This window comes from Cyprinus carpio, chromosome B7 (genome assembly GCF_018340385.1).
Source record: "Cyprinus carpio isolate SPL01 chromosome B7, ASM1834038v1, whole genome shotgun sequence".
Taxonomy (NCBI): Eukaryota; Metazoa; Chordata; class Actinopteri; order Cypriniformes; family Cyprinidae; genus Cyprinus; species Cyprinus carpio.
In genome coordinates, this window is record NC_056603.1 from 42136168 (window position 1) to 42162495 (window position 26328).

General features: G+C 33.5%; 1 protein-coding gene across 1 annotated transcript in view; it reads left to right on the forward strand.

Moving 5' to 3' along the window:
- LOC109048399 (structural maintenance of chromosomes flexible hinge domain-containing protein 1-like) overlaps positions 1-26328 on the forward strand; it is a 43261-nt gene that overhangs the window by 12491 nt on the left and 4442 nt on the right. The window contains exons 15-44 of the mRNA XM_042728724.1: positions 12-125; positions 1238-1344; positions 1976-2058; positions 3667-3774; positions 3973-4050; positions 5091-5210; positions 6240-6384; positions 8108-8201; positions 9287-9359; positions 9443-9579; positions 11402-11536; positions 13999-14232; positions 14857-15002; positions 15093-15178; positions 15772-15890; positions 16065-16226; positions 16301-16429; positions 17228-17307; positions 17588-17745; positions 17829-17944; positions 19576-19637; positions 20328-20415; positions 20511-20642; positions 20804-20950; positions 22410-22536; positions 22905-23024; positions 23128-23213; positions 23338-23460; positions 24618-24799; positions 25350-25459. Coding sequence (XP_042584658.1) covers positions 12-125; positions 1238-1344; positions 1976-2058; positions 3667-3774; positions 3973-4050; positions 5091-5210; positions 6240-6384; positions 8108-8201; positions 9287-9359; positions 9443-9579; positions 11402-11536; positions 13999-14232; positions 14857-15002; positions 15093-15178; positions 15772-15890; positions 16065-16226; positions 16301-16429; positions 17228-17307; positions 17588-17745; positions 17829-17944; positions 19576-19637; positions 20328-20415; positions 20511-20642; positions 20804-20950; positions 22410-22536; positions 22905-23024; positions 23128-23213; positions 23338-23460; positions 24618-24799; positions 25350-25459 — 3601 coding nt within the window. The remainder of the gene's footprint in view (positions 1-11; positions 126-1237; positions 1345-1975; positions 2059-3666; positions 3775-3972; positions 4051-5090; positions 5211-6239; positions 6385-8107; positions 8202-9286; positions 9360-9442; positions 9580-11401; positions 11537-13998; positions 14233-14856; positions 15003-15092; positions 15179-15771; positions 15891-16064; positions 16227-16300; positions 16430-17227; positions 17308-17587; positions 17746-17828; positions 17945-19575; positions 19638-20327; positions 20416-20510; positions 20643-20803; positions 20951-22409; positions 22537-22904; positions 23025-23127; positions 23214-23337; positions 23461-24617; positions 24800-25349; positions 25460-26328) is intronic.

Consider the following 26328-nt stretch of genomic DNA (forward strand, 5'->3'; position numbering starts at 1 on the left):
TACATCTCTAGGTGAAGTCAGTGAAAACAAACCCCGTGTTTGTTGGCTCTATAGTTAAGTTCTTGCTCTACGGAGAGCATGAAGGAGATGTGTACGGCACAGGAGGATACGTCCAGATTGCACTGGTGAGGATAATTCAACTCACTCACATTTTTTTCAGAATTGCGAGAAATAAACTTGCAATTGCAAGTTATAAAGTCAGAAGTGCGGCTATTTCTCGCAATTCTGACTATATAGCTCGCAATTGTGACATAAAGTCACAGTTACGAGAAAAAGTCAGAATAATGAGAATTGTCTCGGAATTGCAAGTTTATATCTTGCAGTTTTGACATTTTCTCAGAATTGTGAGATATAAACCCACACTTGTGAGTTATAAAGTCCAATTTTGAGGGGAAAAAGACTTTATATCTCACAATTCTGACTTTAAAACTCGCAATTGTGAGTTTATATCACAATTTTGAGAAAAAAAAAAATCAGAACTGCAAGATATAAACTTGCAAATCTGAGAAAATTCTTGTAATTCTGACTTTTTCTCTCACAATTATGACTTTTTTATCGCAGTTGCAAGTTTATATCACAATTCTGAGGAAAAAAAAGTCAGAATTGCAGGATGGAAACTCACAATTGCGAGAATTTTATTTATTTATTTATTTTTTATTCCGTGGTGGAAACAGACTTCCATAGATAACTGATATGTTGGTTATGCTGATATTGTCAACTTAGTCCAAAAAAAACATCCTTTGCCTTACACATATATAACATGATGAATAAATAATGCAAACAGGTCACTGGACAACTTGTGTTTAAAGAATCAAAGTGCATGTGCCATGGATAAATTAAGTGGGATAAACTTTTTAATATTGCTGCTGATAATGAGAGGAAGATAAAAGTTGTAGTTATTATTAATAACACACCAATATTTTTGAAAAAGAAGCATCTTAAGTTAATATTGCTGTTTTAACTGCATTTTAATTAGGCCATATGAGATTAATCAGATATTTATACAGCATAAACATTATAGTGCAACTTACATTATAATTAATTATAATATAATACGTTATATATGCACAAGAAGATGCAAATGCACAAGTGAACTTAAACTAAGTTATGTGCTAACCAGAGTGTATACACCGACATGGTGGCCGATATATTGTGCATCTCTAGTCAAAAGTGTATAAACTCAGTGTTTTGTATCTTCTGTGGCTTTGGTGTACGTCTCTGTGATGTGTTTTCATAGGAACCAAAGGAGTTGTATGATGAGCTGAGGATCATTCCCATCTCTAAGATCGACAGGCTGGCTGCAGCCGCGACCATTAAGAAGAAAATCGGGGATGAGCTCGCAAAGTAAGAGCTGCTGCTGTTATCTGTACCTCACCTTAACAGTAAAGAGAATTAAAGAGCATCTGCTCTGAGTTTGGGTCGCTTTATTGTGCAACCATCTTCCCATATATAATGAAATGATTATTTATGTTTTATGTAGTTATGTTTTGTTTTTAGTTATTTTTATTTGTTTTTAATAACAATAATATTATTTATAAATGATAATAACACACAGGTATATAAATCACTAAATGAAACAATAATTAATTTAACTATAATTTTATAGCTTTATCATAACTGCTACTATATGTAGTGAATTATCATTTAATAAAACTATAATACTAATTAAATGCAGTAATAATAATAATTATTATGTAGTCATATTTATATATTTTGGTCAAACTGTGCAGTCATAAAAGCAAACACAGCAAAACTGGATTTCTTTGTTAAATCGTCCACAGTTCGATGTTCAATCACAGTTTTTTATTAGAAAAATCACAATTAGATTTTTTCCCCAAATCTTATAGTCCTAGCTTATTCTGTTCTTTTCAACGATACTCTGTATAAAAAGGTCTTATCCAGGTACCCTCCTCTTTTAGTGAATGAATTATAGGCCTACATAACTAAGCACTGTGTGAGATTTAATTACCATCAGACTTCCAGATCAGCTGAGGGTTACGTGGCCTGAGGGAAACGCCTGGACTGAAAGTGAAGCTCGTCCGGCCGGCACACCCATGGGTAAGCGAACTCGCTCACATACAAACACCTTGCAGTGCAACACTTACCGTATATGTATTGGCCAAAGACATTAAAGGAGTGTTTCTCTTCTGGAACAAAAATTTACAGATAATGTCCTCACACTCTTGTAGTGGTCGACCGATATTGTTTTTTTGACAGCCGATGCCGATATCTTGGAAAGCAGGGGGCCGATATAAAGCAGATATAATTGTATTTATTTTAATTCATATTTAAGAAATTTGAAATCATTTGAAGATTGATTAAAAAATTAATTTGCAAAATAAACATACTTATACTTTAGATGGTATTTTCCACAAATAAATAAATATTTAATACAAATATAATTAAAAAGGAAGTAGCCTGTAAACAACAGTGTACTCAGTATTCTGGGAAGTTTGTGTGCATTGGGAATTTTATTTTTTCAAATAAAGCCAAGGTAACACTCATTTTACGAACAGCACACAGTGAAAATGACATGAATATGACTGTGGGCAAATGCATAAGACGCAGCATAATTTGAAATCACTGATTTAATGTTTAAAGCATTCAATTTGCAAGGTTTGTGAAATTAAATGTTCATTAGCCATTCAAGGATTTGTTTAAATTATGTAAATTATGCATATTTGCTGAATGCTGATGGCAAACGAGAAAGTATTATAATGTTTGCCTTTCTATTGCTAATAATATAAAAGCAATTATAATACTTGTTGTATACATTTCAATTCCTTTGTTTAACCGTTCTATCTGATTCATTAGACAGACTTCTATCCGTTTTTGACAGAACTAGAGGGATTTCTCTCCATATAATGGACTTCACTGTGTGTCACTGTCAAAAATAAATGCAGTCCTGCCTCTAAACGCATCGGCCAAAAGGGTCTTATCTATATATGGCTGATTAAATATATTTGAAAAACGCCAAATATATCGGCCGATATATATATCAATACTACCCCCTTATATATCGATATATCGGTCGACCACTACCCCCTTGTCATCCAAGATGTTCATGTCTTTTTTTCTTCAGTCGTAGAGAAATTTAGTTTTTTAAGGAAAACATTTCAGGTTTTTTTGAACTTAGAATGGTGTTGTATGGTTTCAGCTTCAAAGGGCTCTAAACAATCCCAGCCGAGGAAAAAGGGTCTTATCTTGTGAAACAATCAGTTATTTCCCCCCAAAAATGTATAATTTATATACTTTTTAACCTCTAAACTCTGTGCATTCTGGTTCATGACAGTTTAGTATGTCTAATGAAACACCCATCTCAAGATCTCCTCCAACTCCAAAATCGGCAGCTACATAGCGGCCATTTTACCTTTTGTAAAAAAAAAAAAAAACCTTTGATCTTTGCATGTTCACGTACATCGATTCTAGAAGTGAACTATATCGGTCGACTTACAACTTTATATATATATATCTATATATATATATATATATATATATATTTTATATTTTATATTTATATATATATAGTGTATATATATATATTTAAAACATGATATACTCTCATCAAAAACAGCTCCTTCATCTAATCTTGTACTAACAGCACTACAGACCTGTAAAGAAAGTGACTTGACTATGAGTTATTAGTATAAATCTGTTCTTGTTCAGGTCCAATTAAAGTGGAGATTTTGAACAAAAAGGGAGACTCGATGTCTCGTCTGCCCGTGACTGGCACTACTAAGAAACTGTTGATTGAGCTGAAAGTCATCTGGCACTGTGAGTCACATTTACTGCATTATTGTTTGTAGTCAGTGCTGATAATTCTATTATGTTTTTTGCATGCCATGTGTATGTTTTGTATGCATGTGTATATTTATAAATGCAATGGCATGAGTATTGTTCATGTATATTTTTGTAATGTTTATGCACGATATGCTTGTGACATACAGTATTATTATCTGTTTCTTCCTTCAGCTCCTAAAGGGGACGTCCAGACAAACTCCCACATTGGTGTTCATTCATCCAAGTGGGAATACTGGTTCAAGCCCATGGGTAAAAATCAGTGAATCATCTCATATCTTCATATTCGATTCAATTGATTCGCCAAAATTCACCATCAGCAGGGCAAAGTAATGCTGGTGCATACAGAAGCACCATGAGCAGAGATATCAAGAAAAACAGACGGATCTTAGATTTGATTCATACCAGGTCCATCCGTGGACATTTACAGTAGATGTATTTAATCCACAATCCATCTCCAATTATAGCATTGCATGCAGAAAGAGGAAGATATGGATGAAAAATATAAATGTGGATCTAGAAATCCACTGCTGTTACTTTGCACCACTGATGGTCATAAATATGGCAGGTGATTGGGGAAAAGTAACATGAACTAACAATAAAAATACTTCTAAAGCTTTTATTAACCTTAGTTAATGCCAGTTACAACAAATACCAAATCATTTTGTGTCTGATATTATTTAATGTGCCTGAGCTAACATGAACTAAAAATGAACTAACATTAACAAAGATTAATTAATACTGTAACAAATGTAATGCTCGTTGTTAGTAATGTATTAACTAGCAATATCTAACTGGACCTTATTATAAAGTGCTACCAATGAATCTTGTAGAATTTTACCGTTGTTAGTTTAAATATTTTGTACATGATTCAAATATGCTTCTTTTTTTTTTTTAAAAAAAAGTATTTTTTTTGTAATGTTAATGCTTCAAAAAAAAAAAGTTTATTTATGGAAAAATGGGTATTTTTTATTCAAATAAAATTGATTAATACACTTGCATTTGAAAATGTCTGTTTTCAGTTCATAGTCAAATCATATTATATACTTTCAAAGAGTGTCTCTGACCAGTTTTCTTCTGTAATCTATTGATAAACAATTTTATTGCATCAAAACTGTTTATTAAAATAAATTTTCCTGTTGCTTGATTGTGAAACAGTGAGTCTCTATCAGTGTTTTGACTAATTTTATGTTTGTTTGTTTGTTTTTATTTTTGAAATGAGGACTTACTAGCACAGTTTTGGGGTTTGCTGTACTTCTCACAGAATACTAAGTGAGTGTTTTCACTTCCAGAGAATCTCAGTAAGCTTGGGAATTACACGCTGCGTCTGCAGACCTTGCTGAGTGACAACTCGGCCAGCGAATGGGCTGGAAAAACACTCCCCAACCACACCCTCAAGTTCTCCATTAAAGGTAAAACAAACCAACACACTGTTCACATCTGTGCTGAATTCAGAACCGCATAATACTCTCACTGTAAAAATAGTAAGAGTAGTATGCAAGTATGTGGTTGGGAACTCAGAACTTGTTTTAAGATCCTTCGCAGGTGATTAGGTGAGCCGTTTACACCTGGAAGTATAATGTGTCTGCTGTGCTTTTTGTGACCACCTGTGATTGCATTCGAGTTGAGTTGACATTGTTATTGTGTGCTTATAAAGCACAAAAAGTTTAAAGTATAAAAATGGTGTGGCGTCCTCGCAGGTGTACTTGAAATTGCAAGCAGAAACCCACTGATTTTCGGTTTTTAGTGACTGCAGTGTGTATATAAGAGCCTGAATTTGATAAATATTTGTTGGTGTGATATGATAATTTTGAGAGTTTTGGGGAGAATTTTACAGTTTGGGTCACTATGAACCATCATTTTATGGGAAAAGCTGCTAAATATGTTCTTGTGTATTCAATGAAAACACACAAGTTCTGAATAACATGACTAAATAATGACAGAATTTTCATTTTTGGATGAACTATTCGTTTAAATAGCTATATAAAAAAAGTACTGTTCTAAGAGTGAAGCAGGGTTGTTATAGTTAATTACAACTAGAAAACATTTTTGTTACTAGTAATAAACTATACTGTCCATCTTGAAATTTTCATACATTTTTATTAATAAAACTAACTGAACTAAAAAAAGTTATTTTATTTCAGCTGGTTGCAAAGGCAAAGTTTCTCATCTATTTTGGTCTAACTTGGAAAACAAAAAATTAATTAAAACTTGCATAGACATTTATTTAAAAAAAAAATAAAAACCTTCTAAAAATAGAAGAAAATTACTTAACATTTAACTACAATTCAAATAAAAATGGAAAATATGACAATCTAAATACAAATAATAACTACAGTAGTGTCTCAGTGATGCTAAATTAACGCTTAACTGAAGTAACTCATCTCCTGTTAGATGCCGTGTTAAATTCTCACTCTTTGTCTTCTTTGTTTCTCCAACAGAAGGTGAAGCAGTATCTTTTGTTCTAGGTATTATTTCCTCTCCTGTCCATGTCGGAGTTCCCTTCAGTATTCCTCTAGATTTTAGGGATGAGTTTGATTATCCCACGCAGCCACCCTGTGACATTAAACCCCAGCTGGAATGTAGGTAGGTCAAAGTATAGACAATTATTGCCCAATGTTAATAGTGTTTGTGTTTGCACGCACATGCACGCAGATCAGTTTAATTCTCAGACACTTGACATAATGCTCAGCAGTGATGCTTCTGTTTTATAATGAACCAAATTATAAAAGCCACATTCAAAATATGAAACTGAGTGAAGCAATGCAGGATGGGTTAGGTTTGCTTCAGAATTGGGACACTTTGTAAAAAACAAATGAAAATTCTGAAAACAAAATAAGCCCAAAAACATGAACACAATGGCCTATCTTAAAATAAAATGAATAATTCGGAAAACACAATTCTTAAAACAAAATAACATTCAGGGTTTCTGCAGCTCTTAAGAAGGTACTAAAGTATTTTAATCCGCTCTTCCACAAATTCTAAAAATCTTCATATAGTCATTAAATTATGCATGCATTGCGTAAAAATAATTATCTTTATTTTGTTTTCCAATACAAATATCTAAACATCCTTAAGTCATGATCCATTTACTTGAGATGCAAAATGAAGACATGAAATCTTGTAAAAAAAAAAATTTGAACAAAATTCAGTGAGTTTCAATGGGGTATGAAAACATTTGTCCCTTTAAATTAAGAATTAATTCGGCAGATATTTTTATCGGCAGATATTTTTCTGGTTTTAATCATAATCTCAATCTCATTTTGACCAGTTTCTCAGAACACAAGACTTCTTGTCATTTTCATTCTTAGGTCGATGCATTGTGATATAAAAATCCTAAGACATTGGCACTAGAAAACAAGACCATAATCCTGCAGAAAGACATCACTTTTTTGCAGTGTGATCAGACAGTAATGCAATAAGTTTACACTTGATACAAGACATCTTAATTTAGAGACCATGTTGCATTGTTCCATTTAATTGATTTTCTTAAATTTACTTTATCCTTAAAAGCTTTAAATGGTCCTTCATAAAACCTGCAGAAACCCTTAACACTGACAACGTTTACATGGACATCAGTAATCTGATTATTTACCTTATTCTGAATAAGACAATATTACGATTAAGGTGTTTACATGACTTGCTTTTAGAATATTCCTTTCATGTTCCCTTTTTACATGTTATAGTACATGTAACATATAGTTCGTCTTCGTTATGGTGCGATATACAGTTCTGGGTGCTTCATTTTTAATTTTATGAGAGTTTCAAGTGCAGTTAATTATTTGTCATGCTATACATGCAAACAGATGACAGCGTTGTTGAAGCCATTCTTTTGTTTGGCGTTAAAAGGTTGAGCACTGCCATGTGTGTGTCCAGTCGCAAAATGCGGATAGATTCTTAATCAGAGTATTGTCTTAATTGTGTTAAAATCGGAATTGTTGTCCATGTAAACATACTCACTGCAACTGAATTAATATTGAATTGATTTAAGAGCTTATGAAGAGTTTTTTTAGTGACACCTTCTGTAGGTCCTCTTAAAAGGTGATGATAATTGACTTTGTTTATTTTTGTGTCTTTTTATTTTGGTTACGTAGTTTTTTTTGTTAGTAGTGATTGGTGATTTTTCATTTTTTAGAGATGTGCAATTAATGATTTATTCTCTTTTGGTTTTGTTTGTAACAGTTTTATTTATGGCACATTTAAAATCATATTGAATAATGCACTCACTTCATACGCACAAGAATGTGAATTTCTATCTTGGAAGTATCGTTTTTGCATGTTTTTCTGATGGTAAAATCTCTTTCATTAGTTCACTACAGCTACATTATGAGGGAATTGCAATTGGGACCACTTGTGTCATCAAAAATGTGAGGGCCATGGGAAAGATCTCTCATCAAAACAAGGTTGGCAGTGTGTTGCATATAGTTTCACAATAATCACAGTTGGTCATGATTCTCAAATGTTGAGTTAAACCGTAATAACTGAAGTGTTTGAATTAATCAGAGCCAGTGTTGGGTGTAATTAGTTACTGTAATTTAATTACATTTCCTTTGAAAAAGTAAGGGATTACTCTTATTTTTTGTAATTTAATTACAGTTACTTCTTATGTGATTGAACCTAAAACTGTGTATAGACTGTTGAACATTTATATACAACATAATAGTGTATTTAATATCAAAATTTTAAATCTAACCTTAAAATGCATGCTTTTTATATACTCTTCTCGCTTTGAATACTTTGGTGAGTTAATAAGTGAATTACTGGGATAATGGCTGTTTATTATTACATTTAAAAAACACGTATTAATGTCTTACTCTGCAAGACCTTATTCTAAATCCTTAATCCTACCCAATTCTTAAAATTAATAACTACTTTATAAGTATTAATAAGCAGTAATTAGGAGTATATTGAGGCAAAAGTCAATAGTTAGTTAATAGAGAGACTGTAATCTAAAGTGTGACCAGAATAATGTATGTAGTTATCTATTATTTATTTGAAAGAATTAAAAGAACATTTCATGTCTAGCCTTGTATCATTAACTTGTCGAGGTTGATATAGGATTTAGAGAGTAATTAGTGATGAGTAATTAAATACTTTAAGAAGAGAGTAATTTGTACAGTAATCTAATTACACTGTTGAAGATGTAATTAGTAACTAGTAATTAATTACTTTTTTTGTGAGTAACTTACCCAACACTGCTTCTTGTTGATTATTTGTGATTAGTTTATGCTCTGAATTGGCATCACAAATAATCAACAAGAAGCTTTCTGTGTATGTTAATCAAGAGAGAAAGGGTTAATTGATTTATTTCTGAAATCTGTGCTCAAGATTGTATTTGACTGATATGGTGTATGTGATTGTGTAACCAACATAAACTGTATTATGAGAACGGTCTTGCTAAAAAGATGCATGAAGGATTTTTTTTAATATATATTTGCAATGCCGCTATTAGCACAGAACTTGGATGTGTGTGTGATATTTTTAACAGATGTACACAGTGAAGGTGCACATCCCAGGACTGAAGCAGGACAGCCAGTCTCTTCAAATTGTATTGCAACCTGGTATGACAAACAACACAGAAACTGCAACAGAAAGAGGAAATATAAAGCAGTATGTTAAAAACCAGGTGACGTTTATCTTCCAGGCCCTCCGCACACTCTTGTGGTGCTTCCAGAAGATGTGCTCTCTGTTGAGAACCGAACTCCAGCAAACTTCAGAGTTCAGGTTCACGATGAATACCAGAATATCACCACTCAGCCTAAACTCACCGTCCGCTGCCAGGTAGCCTTTTTTTTTTAAATTTTTTAGTGAATGCATACACATTTACTTAGCAGGCATATTTGCTTGTCTAAGTGGGGACATGCTGTAGACCTCTATTGTTTTTGTATACAGATCATCAAAACATTTGAAGATTAACTCAAATAGGGGATTGCGACTGGTTGGAAAGCTAATAATTTACCAGAATGTAAAATCTAAATAAATTAGTGCTGTTGAACGATTAATCGCATCCAATATATATATATATATATATATATATATATATATAATATATATATATATATATATATATATATATATATATATATATATATATATATATATATATATTATTATTTTTTTTTTTTTTTACATAATATATATGTGTGTACTATGTATGTTTATTATGTATATATAAATACACACACATGCAAGTATATATTTCAGAAAAAAATGCTATGTTTATATTTTAAATATATTTATATATAATATAAATTATGTAAATATAAATATATACATGTAAATATTTTCAAAATATATACTGTATGTGTATGTATTTATATATACATAATAAATATACACAGTACACACACATACATTATTTAAACAAAAGCTTTTAGAGCTCAGAGCGCTGCAACTTAAGAAAAAAACATGCAAATAGAAAAAGCACCAGCAAATTAAGAATACATCTTCATCAGTTTGACTGCACATGTGCTGCAAATACTCACAACACAACCACAAACAGAAACTTGCCACAAAAACTCACAACACAAACTAATACAAACGTGCTGCAACAACAGAAACACACGGCAAATAAAACACAACCAGAAAAGCGCGGCAAAACAAACACACTGCAAATACTCACAAAACAAAACAAAAAAAGGGGACCCCAACAATGCTTACGAAAATGAACCATGGTTTTATTTTAGTAAAAATAGTAACTATGTATTGATTACCATTTGTATAACTACAGTTGGACAAATACCATGGTTAAACTGGGTTAGTGTGGTTAATTTACCATGGTTTTACGATAGTAACTATTTTTTTTATTTTTATTTATTTTTTATATAATAATAAAAATATTTTAATATATCTAGTTTATTTATTTTAATAGTAAAACCATGGTTAATGTTTTAGGTTGTAAAGGTATCCAGCTTACATAACGTTTCACAGTTAAAGTAATTGTGTAGTATTTCGTCAGAATATTTAGGCTAATTCCAAAAAATGCTAAGGAATTATATGATCAGAATGTTAAATGTAGAATGTAATGTTAGCAGCGCGTTGAGCTCTCTCGGCCACCGTACTATAATTCGTGGTGCAATTATCAAATCAAATGCTGCAATTTCTTAAAAATTAACACAAATTATCTCAATATAATTTTCCTTGATAACGTAACAAAAGTTAGATGAATGTTTAATATAACGGTCAGTCTTTTAATCTGTGGTTTTCTGTTGCATAAACTTCACTAAACATTATTTGTAGCACCTGCCATCCAGTCATCGCAGTAAGCTTTGTGCTTTGTTAATTTTAATATTAAAAACAGTCACAGCTTTCTGTCAGTTTTATCATGGAATACAAGCTATAAATGTGGTTTTGACACACTTTAATGTCAAGTGACAGATGGCTGTATCCACATCAGTTCAAACGGCACGTGAAACGATCATCTCTTCCTTTTTAATATCCACTATTTTTAATATAATGACATTTTTTGGATGACTGTTGTATATTTCACCTATTGCATGTTTCATTTAATTTACCCTTTTGTTAACTTAATTTTATGAAAGACCTTCCATTGAATGGCACAGAACTGCAGTTGATCTTTTAAATGGTAAATGTGTGTCTGTAGTTGCTGGGAGCCCCTGATCTGCCTGTGGATGTCGTGGACTGCAGTAACACCGGCTCTGGAGCCCTGCTGACCAAACCACTTCTGCTGAAGACTGTAAACACTGAGCAGATCCTTACTGCCAAGTTCAACATTCCTGTAAGATGCATCATTTGCTCTGTGTCTAATCTGTTTGTTTATAACCAATATATTATTGTTAGGCATGCACGATATTGGATTTTTGCTGATGCTCGATATGCCGATATTTTTCACACTTATTTTTACCGATACCGATATATTTCTTTTTGTTCGGAAACAACACCAAGTCTCTCCTGTGCAGAGATTCTAAACAAATTATTTTTCATTTTAGTTTGTTTTTAACAAAAACGTATTTGTTAGAATTAAATAAACAATAATGAAGTTCTTTTTATCATTTATAATTATAAAATTATTATACATCAACTATAAATGAGTCACTTTTAGACATATGCAGTGGTGACCTTAACATTTTATTTAAAGATTTAACACTTCTAGATGGTCTAAAGAAAAAGAGTTTAAAAAACATAAAAAGAGGGGTAAAAAAAACATAATACACCTTAATAAATCTTTATAAAAATATTTAACTTACAAGTGTCATGTTTGTGATTTTTATTCATGTAAGCTATATCTTCTGACCTTTAAATCAAAACATACTCTTGATTTTACTACATCAGTTTAACACTAACACTACTGCTTTATTTAATCAGAAATACAATCTTAATTTTATTTGTGCGTTTTACTTTCATTTTATTACAAGTAGGCCAACAGCACCCCCTAGGGAATTAAAACTCCTTGTCTGAAGTAGAGCTGAAGATCTTTGCCCGATCCGACGGGTTCGGTCGGGTTCGGGCTTAATTTGTATAATTTTACGCGGGCTCGGGCTTGCGCTCCGGTTTGCGAGGTAAATGAGCGGTAATGTGATGGGTTTCGATTAGCGCGAGAAAGACGTAAAAATGTATGCTGAGTAGGTGAAACGGAGGCTTGCCTCTGGCGATTACGTTTTGGTTGCACCAGCAACTAAAGCAAAGTCTGAGGTGTGGAAAGGTTCTGACCATGTTTATAATGAGAATAATGAGTGAATAATGACGCACCATCAGTGAGTGCAGGAACGCGCTGAAGCCATCTACAGTGGATTCAATAATTTTCCTCCACAAAAACATGTAGGCTTAGCCTAATCTTGGTGAGTAAAGGTTTTTCAAATTATAACTAAATATTAATTGAGTCTTAAAGGCATAATGTAGACAGAGGAAATAGGCTAATGTTGGCATTATTCTTTTATTAAATTTCAGCTGCTAATGGCGAAGCAAATCCTGCGGAGCCTTTTTCGTAATTTCGTTATTGCCAAATACCCATCTTAATTTAGAATTTAACTTAATTTAATTTGAAGACTCGTTTTTATTGGTGCATTGGCCTATTTAAAGGCTAAATGAGCCTATGCCTAGGCCTATTTAGAGTGCTGAGATGTTACGATGTTACAGAGGACTTTTATTTCTTTGTTCCAACTTCCAAGTGGCCTATAGCCTAAGTTAGTCATGAATAAATAATGTTAAAACATGTATAAATGACTCATTCTTGACAAAAGGCAAAAGAGCTGTGTGCGTGTGCACATTTGAATAATGTCGGGCTGTAAATGGGTTCGGGCTTTTAAAAAGCTGTCAATCAAAATGTACTAGTCGGGCTCGGGCCGAAATCTTTCGGGCTCCGGTCCTGTCAGCTCTAGCCTGAAGGGCATTCTCAGTTCAAATGCAGAGATCAGAAACAGTGAATCTCATCACCATTCAGGCAAAAAAATAGTTTCAAGAATGACCACAATGCTGACTTGATCTTATTGCTAGCACACCCTGAGCAAATGTGAGTTATTTGTCTTATCGGCAAGACATATCGGCATAATTGTACACATTGGACCGATACCGATGTTTACGTTTTATACCATTATCGGCCAATTCCTAATTCATTCCAGTAATATTGTGCATCCCTAATTATTATGGAAATATATCTTTAGCTTTTAATATTCAGATGCATGTTGCTTTGTGTGCATTTAATCCATATTCAATAGGTATGCACATTATATTCACTTCACTTTCACTTTCTATATTTGTGACTTTTAAGCGTTAGCCATCAGTGTTTTATCAATATTTTTCAATTTGGCTGATATTAGAAGCAAATAATACTTCTTTTTTTTTTTTTTTTATGTGCCAACTGTCAAAAGTTGAGAAATGATCTGCCTTTTCTACCTTAAATAAAAATTTCAGAGTTTGATTTGTAGTGCTAAACTATTTTGTTAAATTTTGTTTTTCACATTTTTTGAGAATAGTGTGTGGTGTTGAGAATAAGGGAATGCTTGTAATTGTTTTTTGTTTGCTTTGCTATTAAAGTATGTGTATAAAATCTAGATCATCAGGATCAGGGGCTGTTTGTATAAAGCCACAGCATATCTGTTTTACAAATGAATAATTGATCTGGGCATATGTTTCTTTTTTACACAAATTTAACTTTTAATGAATCTTTCATAAAAGTAAAGTGTTTTGGCTGTTTAATTTTGCATCATAGTTTTTTTTTTTGGTGTTTTTATATGCATGTAGAACCACAGGACAGTGGCGTGCGTTGAACGCCAGCTCCGCGTCTTGCCCAGCTCACGAATATCCCGTTTGGAGATCTACAGACAGGAAGAGGGCTCTGATGATGTCATGGTGCTGCAGAACGCCGAGCGCATTGATTGGACGGCGGGAGACACGCTAGGAAGCCTGCGCTTCAGACTGTATGATGAGGGCAATAGACTGGTGTCCCTTCGGCCAAAGCTCACCAGCATGATTAAGGTTTACTTGTCGTGACTAAATCTGTTTGCACTGACTTACTGTAATACTCAGAGTCACAACAAAATGAGGGATTTAACAATGTTGACAACCTTTTTATGACAAAATATTCGAACACACAAAATAAATAAGAAGTATACGCAATATGTAATGTACACATACGTTATCAATGAATTGAGTGTCATTAAGTAACAGTTAACCATTTTTATTGCATTTATTAATCTGCTTAGGGCCAGTTTTACTAATAGCTTGCGCCAGCGCAAACCGTCTTTTGGCGTTAAAATAGTACTGTCAGGTTTTACTAAAGACACACAGTGAATAATTAGCGCTGAAAAGACGTGGACACAGTCATTTTTGTTCCTAACCTTAATGAATATGCATTTCTAGGAGTTTCCCTTTCAGGCGCAAAATTTATGAGAGGAGAGCATTCAAAAGAATCAAATTACTGGCATTTGCGCCGTTATTTAGCACCCATAAAAAGCATGTCTTAAACTATTTTGCATTTGAAAAGGATGCAATTTGTTGTTGTTATTATTATGTGTAATATATTTGTCATGCAGTGTGTATATTGTGCACAGTATCAAAATAATATTGGTAGATGTGCATGTGTTTGTGTGTTTCTTGTAGGTGAATTGGACGGCAGATATAAACGCAGAAGAGCTTTCTCAGGGAAAACTGCCTCCTTTAAGTGTCCCGTCTAAAGCACAGAGAGAGCATTTCTACCACGTGTCTTTCCACGACCAGCACACGGTCAACTTTTCCTTCATCATTGTGTAAGCTACACACAGTTACATCACGCGTCTGTCTGTCTTTCGTTATATACCTAAACAGAAGCTTATCTCTGCATGTGTGTGTCTCTGAAGGCCTCGTCCAGATGAGCCTGAGCGTTTGCGGGTCAACCTCAGCGAGTCCACTGTCAAAATGGGAGAAATTCTGTCTGGAAACATATGTAAGTGTCATCTTTAGGTATGTCATAATTGGGTTTGACTTTAAATCAGTGAGTCGTAATGTGATTACACAATTAAATTAAAGTCGCTGGGGTATATTTGTAGCAATAGCCAAAAAACATTGTATGGGTCAAAATTATCGATTTTTCTTTTATGCCAAAAATCATTAGGATATTAAGTAAAGATCATGTTCCATGAAGATGTTCTGTAAATTCACCACCGTAAATATATCAAAACTTAATTTTGATTAGTAATATGCATTGCTAATGACTTCATTTGGACAACTTTAAAGGCGATTTTCTCAATATTTTGATTTTTTTGCACCCTCAGATTCCAGATTTTCAAATAGTTGTATCTCGAACAAATATTGTTCTATCCTAACAAACCATACATCAATGAAAAGCTTATTTATTCAGCTTTCAGATGATGTAGAAATCTCAGTTTCGAGAAACAGACCCTTATGACTGGTTTCGTGGTCCAGGGTCACAGATGTAATTTCTTTTGTGTCCTTTCACAGACGCTTCATTTGTAGATCACTCAGCAGTTTTGTGTTTGTTAAAAACATTCAGTTTTAAAACCTGTGTTTCTCTCTCAGATGTAGAAGTTGTAGATCAGTACGGGAATAAAACGGACTGTCTGAACGCTGATATTGTGAAGACTTTGAGTGTGTCTGCTGATGGTCTGGATAAATCAGCTCTGGCCGTTGAATGGCAGGTACTGTATACACAAGCAAGTGAGCAGTTCTTGACAGGGATGCCCTCTATACTGCCGTGTTACAGTTCACGTAAACTCTTCTCTCTGCTGCGGCTGTCAGGCATTCAGCATTCACACCCCAGTCATGTTCGGCTACCACAGTTTGCTCAGTAAAATTTGCATGCTGTTTTGCAGGCCAGCAGTGGACAGTTTTCTGTAGGCCGGGTCCGGTTCGTCGGAGGAGCTCCTGGCCCGAGGGAGCTGTGCTTTAAGTATCAGGACATGAAGGAATTTGTGCGAATCGAAGTCACCGCGGGACCTCCGGTGCAGATAAAGCTGCTGGAGAAGCCAGAGATGGTGTGTCACATTTTCACATCCCAAACACTGAATTTGATGGAGAGAACAAGATTGAGTAAAGCTGGCCTCTTTAGCCTCTCCAGGTGGTGAATGGCCAGGGCTTGGACGCCCCGCTGGTCGTGCAGCTGTGTGACGAATGGGGAAACCCTTCACCAGACCAGAGGATTGAAATCATGATGAAGGCTGTGATGCCACAGTTGAAGGTACATTTGGGAGAAGAGAGGTCTGTGGATTTATCTACACTTACATTAAGTCATTAAGCAGACGCTTTTATCCAAATGAGGACAATGGAAGCAATCAAAATCAACAAAAGAGCAATGAAATGCAAGTGCTATAACAAGTCTCATTTAGCTTAATGCAGTTCACATAGCATTTTTTTTCTTATATAATAAAAAGACAACAGATAGAATAGAAAAAGAATATAGCAGGCTAGTGGTAGAGGCATTTTTTGCTTTATAATCACACAAAAAAAGACACTTGGCTGTACTTGAAAAGTACTTTTTTAACATACACTGTAAAACACAAGTGAGATCAAGCCAGTGCAGTGTCACTAAAAGATTTGAAATGTTATCACTTTTCAATAATCAAATTAAGTTGACAAGTAGAGGGTTTGTCTGCACTACTCAACATTTGAAGTGGAAAACATCAAAGGTGTGCTAAAACCTAAAACCAAATTTTTTTGATCCACTTCAAATGTTGACTACTATATTATGAACGATCACAAAAAGGAAAAAAAAAATTAATGCATGAATTTGAAACAAAATTGTGAAATCCATCCCCTTCTCAGGTTTAGACCTATAGACGGTGTTTATATGCATTATCACTTCACATTGGAACAAAAATTGCAATAAAAATTTAAAAAACAAAAAAAAAATTGAGTTCCTACTGTGGGGTCTGTAAATCTAAACTTTTCATATTTTAAATTTTACTTAAGCACTAATGCCCTACTGTTCATCTGAAGTAATGCAATTTTTAATGCTTTTTTTGTTTTTCTCTTTCAGATAAAGTCTTTAATATCATCTCAGCCTGTGGATTCAGAAGGAAAAGCGTGCTTCGTATTAGAAACTATAAGTGGTCCGAAGTAAGTACATACTGAACCGTATAAAGCCTACTGTGTTATATTTGACACATGGATTTCCAAGGCCTCTAAATGATCAACATGATCAAACTTTATATCAAGTAAAAGGTCTTTAGTAAAAAGTCATATCGAGTATCTCAAGGTTTTTTTTTTTTTTTTTTGCCATATTCTCACTGTAACAGTATATGAGCTGTAAAAATCTGATGTATCGAATATGATGCTCAGTAAAACACACCCTCTTTCACTTTCTGTCTCTTTCTCTCGCTTCCTCTTTCTTCTGTAGAGGGGTGCATCAGTTGGAGTTTCTAGGGTCTTTTGGCAGGAAGGGGATTCCTGGACCTGTAGTAAAACTAAACTTGATTCCTGACCCCAACAAACCCATCGAACTCTCTGTTAAATATGACACTGCTGCTACCTTACATGCAGGGGACATTTTCCCAGGTGTGTGTGGATGCATATATTCATAGTGAAGCCTACATTATATTGTAATTTCAGTATAGATTAGTGTGCATGTCATATTTTAGTGTTTACAGTGATCGTGATTTCTGAGGAAGGCACGCCGGTGAGAAACATCTGCCCGGCAAACCTCTCGATGCTTCTGTGGAAGGGCACGGTATCAGGCTCCTATCCACCCTCTACCGTGAGTCACCGGATTTAGTCTTTATTTTTACACGTTGCTTGAAACCACAAGTCTCTCAGAATGTGTCAAGATTCATATGAGTCACGATTCAATCCATGCTTTGCTTAAAGGGATAGTTCACCCAAAAATAAAAATTATAATTTCCTCACCCTCACGTCGTTCCAAAACTGTATGAGTTTCTTTCTTATGTTGAACACAAAAAAAGATATTTTGAAGAATGCTGGTAAGCAAACAGTTGATGGTCCCCATTGACATTCACTTTAACGTTTTTGTTGTTTAATAAAATAAAAAACTTTTGTTATTTACACCTTATTTACCCTTCCTACAGTAAGCTGATAAATATATAAATAATCTTTTATTTAGATATTATATGTGACCCTGGAGCACAAAAGCAGTCATAAGTCTCTGGGGTATATTTGTAGCAATAGCCAACAATATACTGTATGGGTCAAAATTATACATTTTTCTTTTATGCCAAAAATCAGTAGGATATTTAGTAAAGATCATGTTCCAGGAAGATATTTTGTAAATTTCCTACCGTAAATATATCAAAACTTAATTTTTGATTAGTAATATGCATAGCTAAGAATTCATTTGGACAACTTTAAAGGAGATTTTCTCAATATTTAGATTTTTTTTGTACCCTCAGATTCCAGATTTTCAAATAGTTGTATCTCAGCCAAATAATGTCCGATCCTAACAAACCAAACATCAATCGAAAGCTTATTTATTCAGCTTTCAGAAGATGTATACATCCCAATTTTGAAAAATGTACCCTTTTAGGTTGTTTTTTGGTCTTTGGTGATGTTTTTTATGTTTTATGTTTGTTTTTTTAAAATTAGCGCATTACCGCAGGCAATTCATTTTTCCAGTTTAACAACGTTAAAATTATGTTATTCTCAGTTAACGCAGAGTTCACAACTGCTGCTTCTGTTTTTTTTTTTTTCTTGCAAAAAAAATTGCATTTATTTAGACTTTTTAGATGCGCACTTCACTTCGCATCAGTGACAGGTGCTCAATAAGTACAAGAATCAAGGAGCTTCAGTAGAACAACCGTGAACTAATCTCAGATATTGTCATGCCATCTGTCAGTAAAAACTAATTTTCCTGTTCTGTCAGCCATTATAACACATGCTTTTCTATTGCACATACAAATGTGCCGGCGCGCGCTGTAGCATGTATCATTTCATATTAAAGTGCGAATGAAACTACAAGCATGTGTGTCCGACCTGCGCCACATTTAGCAGCGGCAGCTCTTAAAGTAACAGCAGCCAAATAGCTGTCAATTTTACTGTAATGTTGAATGCCAATTGTCAATGGTTAAATATTAGGAAAAAAAGAGGGGTAGAATAAAATCTCAATCAAAGTGATGCATCAAATCTAAAAGATGCTACATTATATTTGATGGAAGTATCCCAAAACACATTTAAGTACTCTTTGTGACTGACAACATATTGTAACAGGCATTTTTGCACAAAATGCAATTTTGACAAGACATGCATTTTGAACACAGGGGAATTATATGGCATAGAGAGCCGGTTGTAATATTATGTGCAGAAGGAGAATACATGGTATGCAACAACATTTTGAAAAATTGAGTAAATCGGACAATGTTTTGTGTTTTAACTTAGGCCTCGACTCTCAAGTGTAGTAAACGCAAAGACACAGAAAAGGATGACTGCTTCTGCTTCAGGTAATAAATCAACATAAGTCTGAAATAAGAACTTCAAAGTATTTTATATTTTTTACTTCATAACAACTGTGAATCAATCAAGTCAATCAATCAATCAAGAGTTTATTGTCTTATGTAAAGGAAACACAGTTACACTCTACAATGAAATCCTTACTCTGTGAGTCCTCTAGCAGCCAGAAACATACGATTAAGTACAAAAAACACAAAAACATATTATAAAGTCACAAGTGCTAATGTATATACATGTGTATATATACTAAGATACATGTATGCATATAAATGTATACATTAATATATATATATTAATGTACACATGTAATGTATACATATAAGCAGGTATGTTTTTAGACATTGTTAGTATTTGAAAAGCTTTTGTCTGCCATTGGTGCTGATTCTCTCCGAAATGTCCTGCATTTCCAGTATTTAAATACACTTTCATGAAAAACCTGACTATAGCAGAGAATTTCTGAATTATATTTCTTTACTGGAATTGAATGAAACCTTCAAAGCCATAGAAAAATCTCGAAAAAGTCTTTTATTTGCTGGTAAACACATGATCCTGTGTCTGTTTGCTTTAAAACAATAGCAGCTGTACATGTGTAAAATATTACTCACATGTACATTCATTTCCGTTTTCGACCCTTTGGTTTTTTTGTTTGTAAGTCTTTTATGTGCCTTTTTTTTTTTAAGGGATAAGCAGATTCCAGAGCTTGCAGGACAGTATGTTGTCCAGTTTGTGTTGGCTTTGGACGAAACCAAACATCTGTGGAGCAAGCAGGTGAGAACACACACTTTATTTCACCCAATTTATTGCATGTGCAGCTTTATATCCTATAGCATACTTCATGATACGTATTTGTGTTTCTGTTTTAGACTCCACTAAATGTTGTTGCCAATAAAGCGGTGAAATTAGCCCCCGAGGCTCCACCTTCAACTCCTGTTGTGTCCAATAGTAGCAATCGGACCAATCGCACACTGCTGGACAGCTTCAGTCTGAAGATCATGGTGAGTTTCAGTCTCTGCGAGAGATAAGTGATCATTTTACTTATCTTTTTAAATGATTTTTATTCTATTTGCTGATTTATTTGGAACATTCATGTAATCCAATGCCCTTTTTCTTGTCATTTCTGTATTCTCTGAGTTAGTGTTTGTTTCTTACTTTGCAGGACCAGTACAGTAACGCTGCTGGTGAGCGTTTAGATGGAAAAGTGATTGTTGCAGTGAAAAGTACAGGAGACGTGGTGCTTCCTTTGTTTGAGAACGGAGAAAGAAGTGTGTCATACAGCCTCACTAACGGGGAGACTCTCATTACTGTGAGTGTTTGCTTGTGTCAGTCTTATTTTTGTATTATTCATATACTATTATAGTATTTATTCATGTTTAGAATTCACAAATTTTTCACTGTAATTATAATTTTAGTAATTTTGATATGCATTTTTGTTAATTTTATTAGTTTTCTTTTTAAAAATAAAGCTAATTAATAAAAAAAACAGTAGATATGTTTAAAAGAGAAAACAAATAGAAATGACAAAAGTGCATAACAAATTAGCTAAAATTAAAACTGAAATAAAAAGAAATTAAAGCTTAACAGAAATGCCTTATTTGATTTTTATTTAGTTTTAGTGTTTCTTACTACAAACAAGTTTTGCTTTTTTTTTTTTTTTTTCATTTTAGATTTTTTTTATTTTTTTTTATCAGTATTTCAATTAATGAAAACTTTTTATTTGAAACTTGTGGAAATATAAATAAAACATGGTAATTTGTTAAAAAACATTTCATAATATCACATTTATTATTGTGATGAGTTTTCGAAACAACAAAACATCTGTTGCACATACACACAAATTTCATATAAAACACAGAGAGACCCTGTTCCAGTTTGAGAGATTTATGCAAGTTAACTGAAAAAATGACAAAATGTTTTTATATGAATGCATGTCTGAGGGGAACTTACTGGCTTTAAAAACGTTTAGATGTTTTTTTTTTTTTCATCTTGCCTCTGTATAATGCATATTAAAGTTCATAAGTGCAGCGCTGCTTTGTTTACAGCAGAAACCAAGGAAACACTTTAAGCTCCACCTGCTGGCAGAGAGTGAATCTGTGTCTCGTTCAGCTCGTCTGCTGTTTCTGTTTCATACTGATATTTTTTTTTGTATTGTTTTTTTTTTTTGTATTGTTTTAATTATTTTCTTTCTTTAAATTTCGAAATTATGCAACCTAATTTAGATTAAAAACTGCTCATGTTGCATGTACGCAGCATCTTTGTTTGGATCATGATTAAAATGCAGTGGTTGCCTCTAATTTTAAATGGAAAGAGCACAGACAAAGTCTTGTTTTGTTTTATTTTATTTGTGTTATTTATTTGATTTGGGGCTTGTTTTAAAATTTCAATTTAGTTTTGTTATATACATTACATTATATTTAAATTTTGTCATTTAGCAGACACTTTTATCCAAAGCGACCTACAAATGAGGACAATAGAAGCAATCAAAACCAACAAAAGAGCAATGATATATAAGTGCTATATTAGTATATTATTATAGTATTATATTTCAATTTCACAAAAAAAAAAGTGCAGCATTTTTTCCAAGCAGTAATAAAAGGACACATTTAATTTATAATTTGTCTTAAATCTCATTTTGTAAAAAAAAAAAAAAAAAAAAAAAAAAAAAATTGTGAATCGAATTGAGTGAATTATTTCATCCCTAATGTACTCTAATTAAAATGAAGAAATTTTAATGTTAAATGGCTGTTATTGGTTGTGTCCTGTAGGATTTGGCACTTTTGGAGAACAGTCCTGGTGTGGATGGAGCCGAGTACATCCTCCAGTTCAGTCCGGAGATTCATCAGAAAAGTGTTCCCATCACTCCATATATCCTGCCTTTCAGATTCTGCAACGGTTAGTCAGCAGACACATTACTATTGACGGTCTCAGAGTTCAGTGAAAAATTGCTGTAACCAATCAAAATCAGTCCATTTTGTAATGTAACTATAATTAAATCTAAAATAAATAAGGTAAGAAAATGATAATGTCCATGTCATAATCAAATTTAATGTGGCATATGTGACAAGCAGTATTTATATTTTATATGCATCTGTGTAGTTTAATTATTATTATTGCACAGTTCTATATAAATTAAATATATAGGTATATCCATTAAGGCCTGAGGGTGTGTAAAGTAAACAAATTGTAATTTTTGGGTGACTATTCCTTTAAACTCTTACTATATACTGAGTGATTCATTTTTATATTTTGATCTCTTTCAGATGCAGAACGTCAGAAAGTCGTTGTGAGTCTCAGTAAGAAGAAAGATCGCCTTTCCCAAACCGTTTTGATGTACCGGGAATTTTTTGATACCAATAAACAACTAACATCTGAACTTGAATGTAGGCACTGCGTATTTTGGTTTAGTTCATTATTTATTGATTCATTCATTCATTTGTTTTTGCTCAGATCATGTGTGACTCATATATCTGCTTGTCCCTGCAGGTCAGGTGCGAGATGCAACCCACAAATTAAACGAGCTCAAACCAGAGCTCATGAAATGTGGTTTAGACGTCTCAGGACTAACCACTGTGAGTCTGTACATGCAGTCTAACATGCAAACTGTTTTCTTGCTGTTTGTTTATTGTATAAGCATGCATTTAATTCCAGCCGTCAAAGATGTTTGTTTGTCTCTTTGTTTCTGTATCTGTCCAGGTATCCACAATAGAGGAAGTTATCAATGACAAGAAAGCAATTTTGACCAAGATAGAGAATCAGCCTCGGCGGAAATGCAGCATTTCTGACCCTTTCAAAGGCAGCCCACAGGTTCTGGGAAAGGTGTGCATTCGGTTTTCATGTATGTGTGTTTGTATTAGTTGGTCCCTTCACAGAAAGTCTTGGAAATACACTGTCCTCCGATCAGTACTTGAAGACAAGTTTCATGCTTATTAAAACCCCAACGCTGGCCTGTTAGTGTGTTATTCATATGGTGGAGTGCTATATCAGTGTGACCGATAGAGGAGGTTAAATGTTTGAGTTGTGAATCTCTGAGACACTTTTATTCAGAGTAAACCGGCTGTTGTCTATGGGAAGCCATTTCCACTACATAAGTACAAATACCATGCTTTGGAACATCAGAAATAATGACATACCACATGTCAAAATTATGACTTAAGTCATCATGATGTACACTGAAATGAACATAAAATGTCATAATTATGACAAAAGTCAAAATAATGACATACTAAGTCACAATTTACGCAAAATGTGACATGAAAAGTCAAAATTGACACAAAAAATCAAAACTGACATAAAATGGCATTATTGTAATTCAGAAGTCATTATATGACATAAAGAGTGATGTCATACTAAGTCAGTTATGACATAAGTTGAAATGATATAAGAAGTCAAAATAACATAAAAAGTCGGAATTTACATGATGTCATTATGACAGTCAAAACTGACATATTGAGTCTTAATTTTAACATTCAATCATGACAAGTTGAAACTATGTGGTAAGAGTATTTGTTTTGGGAATTAAGATTTTGAGTGTGTATGAAGCCTAAGAGACACAAGTCATTATAATTGAAATAATGGAAGTAGTAATATTTATTTAGGTAAGAAAAGCAGAAAGTAAAGTATAGATTTAGAATAATAAATTTGATTTTTTTTTTTGTTTTCATTTATTTTTATTTATTTTTTTATCTTAGAAGCAATCGTGAACCCAGTACAGTTACTGAACAAGAAGTAAAACAACAAAACAATTTTAATAGTGAATTGAAATGCATGTGACATTTGTAATCCATTTAAAACAAATCTGCAAATCTATTCTTGTTGAATTCAAAAATAGGGAGGTTTGGTCTCACATTCATGATGCATGACTATGAAATGTAAAAAAAAAAAAAAAAAAAATGCCCCAAAGTTGCATGGGGCAAGCAAACAACAGACAACAAACTCTTCCAAAGAAACATTAGTCGATATGGTGATGTTTGTAGGTGGGTCACCTGGCACTGGTGGAGGATGATGATGCAGCGAAGGTGATCTCTTGGCATCTTCTGGGTGACATGGACTGTGTGGTTACTGAAACTACTTCTGCTGCCAAGAGAATCTATGATGACACGCAAGGACGACAACAAGTCATTCCCCTCGAGACGGTCTTCTGGAGACCAAATGACAGGTACTCACACATGCTGTTTTGTTTTTGTGTGCCTTTTCATTTTTTATTTATTTTTGTAAATGTCTATGATGTTATTTTACTAAATCAAGTTAAAGGTGACAAAACATGAAAGTGTTTAAGAGCTATAATCGTGTCCCCGGTGCATCTACCAACCCAGAAAACGTGAAAAAAAATAACAACCCAGTAAATTTATTTTTTGTAAGCCTTGCTCTGTAAGCTTGTGGAAAAAAAAAAACATGTATAAAAAACATGTATATTACGCTGCTGCCACACAGATTTAAAATAAATGTCATTTCTTTCCCAGCTGTTTACCTTCACAGACATAACCAGCAGTTTTTGTAACTCGTGTGTTTTTAACGTAAACTTGTGTGTATTTAACAGTTTAAGCGCAATAAGACATGAAAGAGAACTTAGTTTAGTACTTGCATACCTGTGACAGACGCTTTCTGTGCGTGTGCTTCTTTAATTAACAATTAGTGAGTAGTTTATTGCATTTATTTTGTCTCAGCTGTATGCTTTTTTTTCTGTGCATGTTTTTCATGTGTCTTAGGCCTCTGCCTCACATCAGGAATGGCTCGCCTCTCTTCCGTCCCGTTGGTAATCCTGTGTTCGTAAAAGACATGCTCATTTTTCCTGAGCACGTCGAAAGCTGCAATAAAGGTAAGTCAAGAGCACAAAAGCACACATGAACACCATTGTGAGAAACTAAGATTAATAAAAATGTAAAAAATCTCCCAGAAAGGAATTTGTGTATTTAATACTGTACCTCTGTTGTTCTCCAGATGAAAGACATGAGTTGTTATTATTAGTTGTTGTAGCCCGTTTAACTTGCTATACTGTATTATTCTTTTCTTTTTGTTAATAATTCAAATAATTGCATTTACATCAAATGTAAAAATGCAAAACTCAATTCTGTCATTTATAATAAATTATTTGGTGTTTACAGCTGTCATATTCTGCTGCACCTGCATAACAATTCATTATTTAATAAACAGATCCAGTTGCCACTTTCATTTAGTGCTTGCTGAAAAATAGCGTAAAATGAATTCTCAAAAACAAAACAAATTTTCCAGTAAATAACCCATGATTGACAAATAAGTTTTAATAGATTTATTCCCATTCAGTATCTTCACATGCATTTTGGAATAAGCTGTTACATTTTGGGAGTGGAAGGTGTTACGTATGTTTTGCATTCAGTTGTGTGTACTGTATATGTTTTGCACTTTTTTTTCAATTTAAATCTTTCCAGAATACTGCCATCTTAAAGAATATTTCACCCAAAAATAAAAATTAGCTGAAAACTTGTTCACCTTCAGGCCATCCAAGATGTACAGGAATTTGCTTCTTCATTTCATTTAGACAAATGTAGCATTGCATCACTTGCTCACCAATGGATGCTCTGCAGTGAATGGGTGCCGTCAGAATGAGAGTCCAAACAGTTGATAAAAACATCACAATAATCCACAAGTAATCCACACCAGTCTATCAGTTAACATCTGGAGAAGACCAAAGCTGTGTGTTTTTAATAA